Below are 4,659 nucleotides of genomic sequence, written 5' to 3'. Positions count from 1 at the left end.
CGGGGTATAAATTAAATTATAAATAAATAAATAAATAAATCATGTCACCCCTAGTCCTTCTTTTCTCTAGACTGGCCATACCCAATTTCTACAACCGTTCCTCACATGTTTTAACCTCCAGCCCCCTATTCATCTTTGCTGCTCTTCTCTGTACTCTTTCTAGAGCACAGGTATCAAAATCATGTCACATGAGGTATCGTGAGGTGTCGTGACATTTTTTTGCCTTTGCAAAGCTGGGGTGTTGACCCGGGGTGTTGACCCAGAGGTGGGCATGGCCTGTGCATGACACATCCGGCCCACCGACCACCAGTTTTGACACCCCTATTCTAGAGTCTCAACATCTTTCAAAGCCCTCAGGCTAGAGTCTTGTGGTAGTTCCCATGAAGTCTTTTTTTCAGGTTGCGTAGAGATTGTCTGCTCCACATCTATTGTCAAGCCAGCCTCATTAGAGGGCCTCTTTTTATATTTGTCGCCAAACCCAACAAATTAAAATTGTTTATTGGTCTGGTCTGGTCTTCTTGGGAAAACTGGCTAAGAATCCCTTCCCTGTCCAAGGTTCATGGCTGGCCTTCTCTGTGGTTTCCTCCATATTATAGAACAGGGGTCCCCAACCCCCTGTCCGTGGACCAGTACCAGTCCGTGGCATGCCAGCAACCGGTCTGCACAAACAAGCAAAGCCCCATCCATGGGATGCAGGCAGCACACAAAACCACGCACCCTCCGGTCTATGGAAAAACCTCTCTCCATGGAACTGGTCCCTGGTGCCCAAAAGGTTGGGGACCTCTGTTATAGAAGATGCTAATTCTGGACATGTGTACCTTCACATTTCTGTATATTTTTAACTGATTATTTCAGGGTTGTGTGATTCCTAATTTGTTTCACTTCACCAAAGTTTGAGGCAGTTACCAAACTGAACAAACAAATGAAACTGAATGTGGCGATTTTTATAAGCCTCCATCAACTTTCAGAAGAGCAGCTCAGTTAATTATTCTTTCTGTTCATTCTAAAATCACAAACTTTTTTTTTCTTGCAATCCACTGAGACTTCAACACTTTGTGCGGGGGCCATTCTTTCTAACAAAACCTCATTTACCCCCCCTCTAACTTCCTTTTCCTAATTTCTTGTGGGCTTTTTAAAATGTATTTTCACAGATTTTGCAGGAAATATCTGCTGCCGCCTTCTTCTTAAGTACACTCAAGGTTTTTTTGTGAATATTACCTTCGGAGGTCAAGTTGTTTGAAGTAGGACAAATGTTCCGAGGGACATCATGGCTTAGAGACTGCAATAAGGTTCTAAAAAGAAAAAGAAAAATCAAGTTAAACATCATATTCCTTCATAAATTAGGCCAGGGGTAGTCAACCTTGGCTCTTTTATGACTCGTGGACTTCAACTCCCAGAATTCCTGAGCCAGCTAAGCTGGCTCAGGAATTCTGGGAGTTGAAGTCCACGAGTCATAAAAGAGCCAAGGTTGACTACCCCTGAATTAGGCCATCAAAGGGTCAGCCTGTTGCATCTCCATAAAAGATATACAGTAGTTACATGATTGTTTACATTTGTTTAGCTGGTCAAAAAAAAAATAGCTGAAGATTCATAATCAATGAAGAAAATTTCATTGCCTTATTCGGAGGCCCCATTTTTACACATTTTTACTGGGTTGCTAAATTAACCACTTTTCTAGGTTTGTACAATAAACTAGTTCAGTAGCAATCAACTTGGTTAGGTTCATGCAAGAGAGAAGCCATTCAAAAAAGGTCAACACTAACCAAGCTTAGCATGTGGGAATATAGCCATAAGATCTTTACCTGACTTATTGGACCACAGTTGCATGTATACACCCAACTGAGAAAGTGACATTGCACTTATGTTTTAGAAAAGCTTGTCTGGTTTAAGAAGCTCTGGTGATCTCAGACGTGCCATGTCGCCATCAAACCAATTATATAAATTATGTAACCTACCCATTTTCCTGCTCATAAATAGAAGTACATTCCTCGTTGATCCATCCGCAGTAGGGGTCTCTGGACAGCACACAGCTCCCACAGTTGTTCTGATATGCCCCACAAGAGGCCATGGGGAGCTGCACCACCTCGTTGGCCGAAGCCACAATTAATTCATTCTGCACAATAAAACAAAGGAGCCATTGAAATGAGCTTGCTTGACCCATCAAGAGATAGTCAACCAGCTGTGGAAAATGGGCAGCCATCCCGAGGTCATGAAACCAAAACTTGACATCCTGGCCAGAAGGACCAATGATAAAGAAGCTGGAAACCAGAGTCCAACAACAGCTGGACACTCATGTGCTGACTACTCATTGTGATTAAGTCTCCATGCTGTGAAGTCTTTCTTACCCTTGAATGGTCTAAAATCATGGCAAGGATGCCCGCCTGGGATTGGAAAGGCTGGATTTCCAGAATATTCATGGGTCCTTTTGGCAAGACGACCACCTTATGGATGCTTCCTTTGTCTGTATGTGGGATGAGGAGAAAGAGGGATTAGCAAGATGAAGACAGGGACATGAATGGTGAGGAAAAAACCCCCACGAAATCATATAAAGGATTCCCTTAATATGAATTAGGATAAAGATTCATGAGACAATAAAGGTATATATTACTCCCCACAGTAAAGAGAAACAGAGATGGTCAAACTGATTCTTTTGTCCAAAAAAGAGAATATATCTAATCCTGTTTCTGTTTTGAAACTGCTTCCAGATTTTGTGCTTGCAATGAAAAAGAAAAATGAAATGTTGCTTTTGCTTTTGCTAATTAGACAGGTTTATTGTTGTAGAGAGGGTTTGCACACATTGTTGTGTAAAAGTAAAAAGTTGCGACTGTCATGTGGTTATCTTCTCCTGTGCTAAAGAGAGTTGCAGGTTGGTGCCTTTTTTCCTTTTCCCTTTCCTTTCTTCTAGTTTTCTATTACTTCCTAGAATTTTCTCTTTGTATTTTATAGTTTGAGAAAACAACAAAATTAACATTTTGTCAATCCAAAAGAATGGATGACAAGACTCAAGTGGACCAGAGAGGCAAGGGGACGTTCTCCACTTTGATAGATTTGAGTACATTTGACTTTATAACCCAGGCATGTCAAACTCGCGACGTCATGTGACGTCGCGCGACATATCGGAGCTTTTTCTCCGTTGCCGGCAATGGGGTGGGCGCGGTTTTGGGATAAAGCGTCTGGCCCGTGGGCCGGCAGTTTGACACCCCTGATATAACTCTTTAGAAAGGACTTTTTCCTCCTGCTCTTCCATCCTTGACCAATTCCCATATTATGGCCTTATCCCAGCAATCAAACATTTGGGTTCTAAGAATTCTCCATAAGAGTTCTCATTCGAGAAATAGCCAGAAGCTTCCAAGAAAGATGAAAGTGGAGCAGATGGCCACAATCTCTCATTTGATCACACAATTCTTAACCACCACCACCACCACCCCCCAGATAAGCAAGAGAGAGCACATCATCACGGTGACACAAACACGATACAGGCAGGCCAGTCACACAGAAAGCAACAACACTCAACAGTATAGCCCAGGGGTAGGCAACCTTGGCTCTTTTATGACTCGTGGACTTCAACTCCACGAGTCATAAAAGAGCCAAGGTTGCCTACTCCTGGTGTAGCCCATCACACCCAAAGCTGGCAGGACAGGTGACTGTTCAATGTGCAACCTGACATCAAATCTCCCTTTTCCAAGATCACAGCACCGAGAAGGCTACTGGAGGGAGAATGCAAATGAAAAGCCAACGTCAAAGAATTCCTACTACCCATTTCTCCAACTCTGGTTCATGGCTACATCCTCGGCTGTTGCAATCTAACCTTTATGTGGGTCAAAGCAAGAGAGAGGTATTCCAGAGAGAGCTACAGGGCCCAGCACTTGCTAAGTTCAAGAGGGCAGGTTTCAGGAGTCTGGCTACAAAACAAGGGGGAGAGCAGCTGAGCCAAAGTTTTATACTGTTTGTAGAAGAAGACACACACACACAAACACCCCAAATGCCTTTATGTTGAGTTGAGAGAATCTCTCGTACAGCCACAGAGCCTTCCTACCAAAACTTTCACGCACCACTTCTACAACTAGTAGGCACATTATGGATGGCTTTGTGGCTTACCTGTGGCTAAATACAGAACATTGTAGATCTCATTATTTGCTGCCTCAACCTGGTGGACGCCGAGTTGCTGGTAGTGATGTTTGCTGTAGAAGACAATTTTCCCGTTCATTTGGGCGGCCAACTCTGGATAGCTGTCGATCACTTTGAAAGTCTCAGGTGGAGTCTTTTCATTTCCTTCTAGACACTGTCAAGAAAGCCACAGAGCTGATAATAAGGAGATGAATAGAGGAAGAGTTCCATAGAGACCCAACATTATATGCTCTTTGGGCTTTTGATTTACTAAAAGCTTAATCGATCTGCAGGTTTGCAAGCCGTGAGGACTGGAGTCCTGTTTTCAGAATGACTAAAGCAGTGGGGATACTCAACAGCTAATACTGCAGACATGTCCATTCTTTTCACAAACCTGTCACGGATAGGGAGGATGGGAGCACAGTCAAATATGTCAGAAAAGGCACCAAGGATTGGATAGGTAGGCAGATGGTATAGATAGGAAAGTAGAATAGAGACAGGGCAGGAAAGAAATGGGTGATAGGAAGGAAGGAAGGAAGGAAGGAAGGAAGG

At 43.2% G+C, this 4,659-nt stretch overlaps 1 protein-coding gene across 1 annotated transcript; it reads right to left on the bottom strand.

The window, feature by feature from the left end:
* Positions 1–1,218: 1,218 nt before the first annotated feature.
* Positions 1,219–2,443, bottom strand: LOC107301694 (semaphorin-7A-like; the record flags this gene model as incomplete). Its single annotated transcript, XM_015830883.1, has 3 exons — positions 2,346–2,443; positions 1,956–2,113; positions 1,219–1,292 (listed from the first exon to the last, which is right to left on the bottom strand). Coding segments are annotated over exons 1-3 (304 nt in total), but the record flags the coding sequence as incomplete, so codon positions are not given.
* Between the last annotated feature and the right edge of the window lie 2,216 nt (positions 2,444–4,659).

This window comes from Protobothrops mucrosquamatus, unplaced genomic scaffold (assembly GCF_001527695.2).
Source record: "Protobothrops mucrosquamatus isolate PMUCROS unplaced genomic scaffold, P.Mucros_1.0 scaffold15679, whole genome shotgun sequence".
Classification (NCBI taxonomy): domain Eukaryota; kingdom Metazoa; phylum Chordata; class Lepidosauria; order Squamata; family Viperidae; genus Protobothrops; species Protobothrops mucrosquamatus.
Note: the sequence above shows the minus strand (reverse complement) of the source record. Positions and strands in the feature narration are given on the sequence as shown.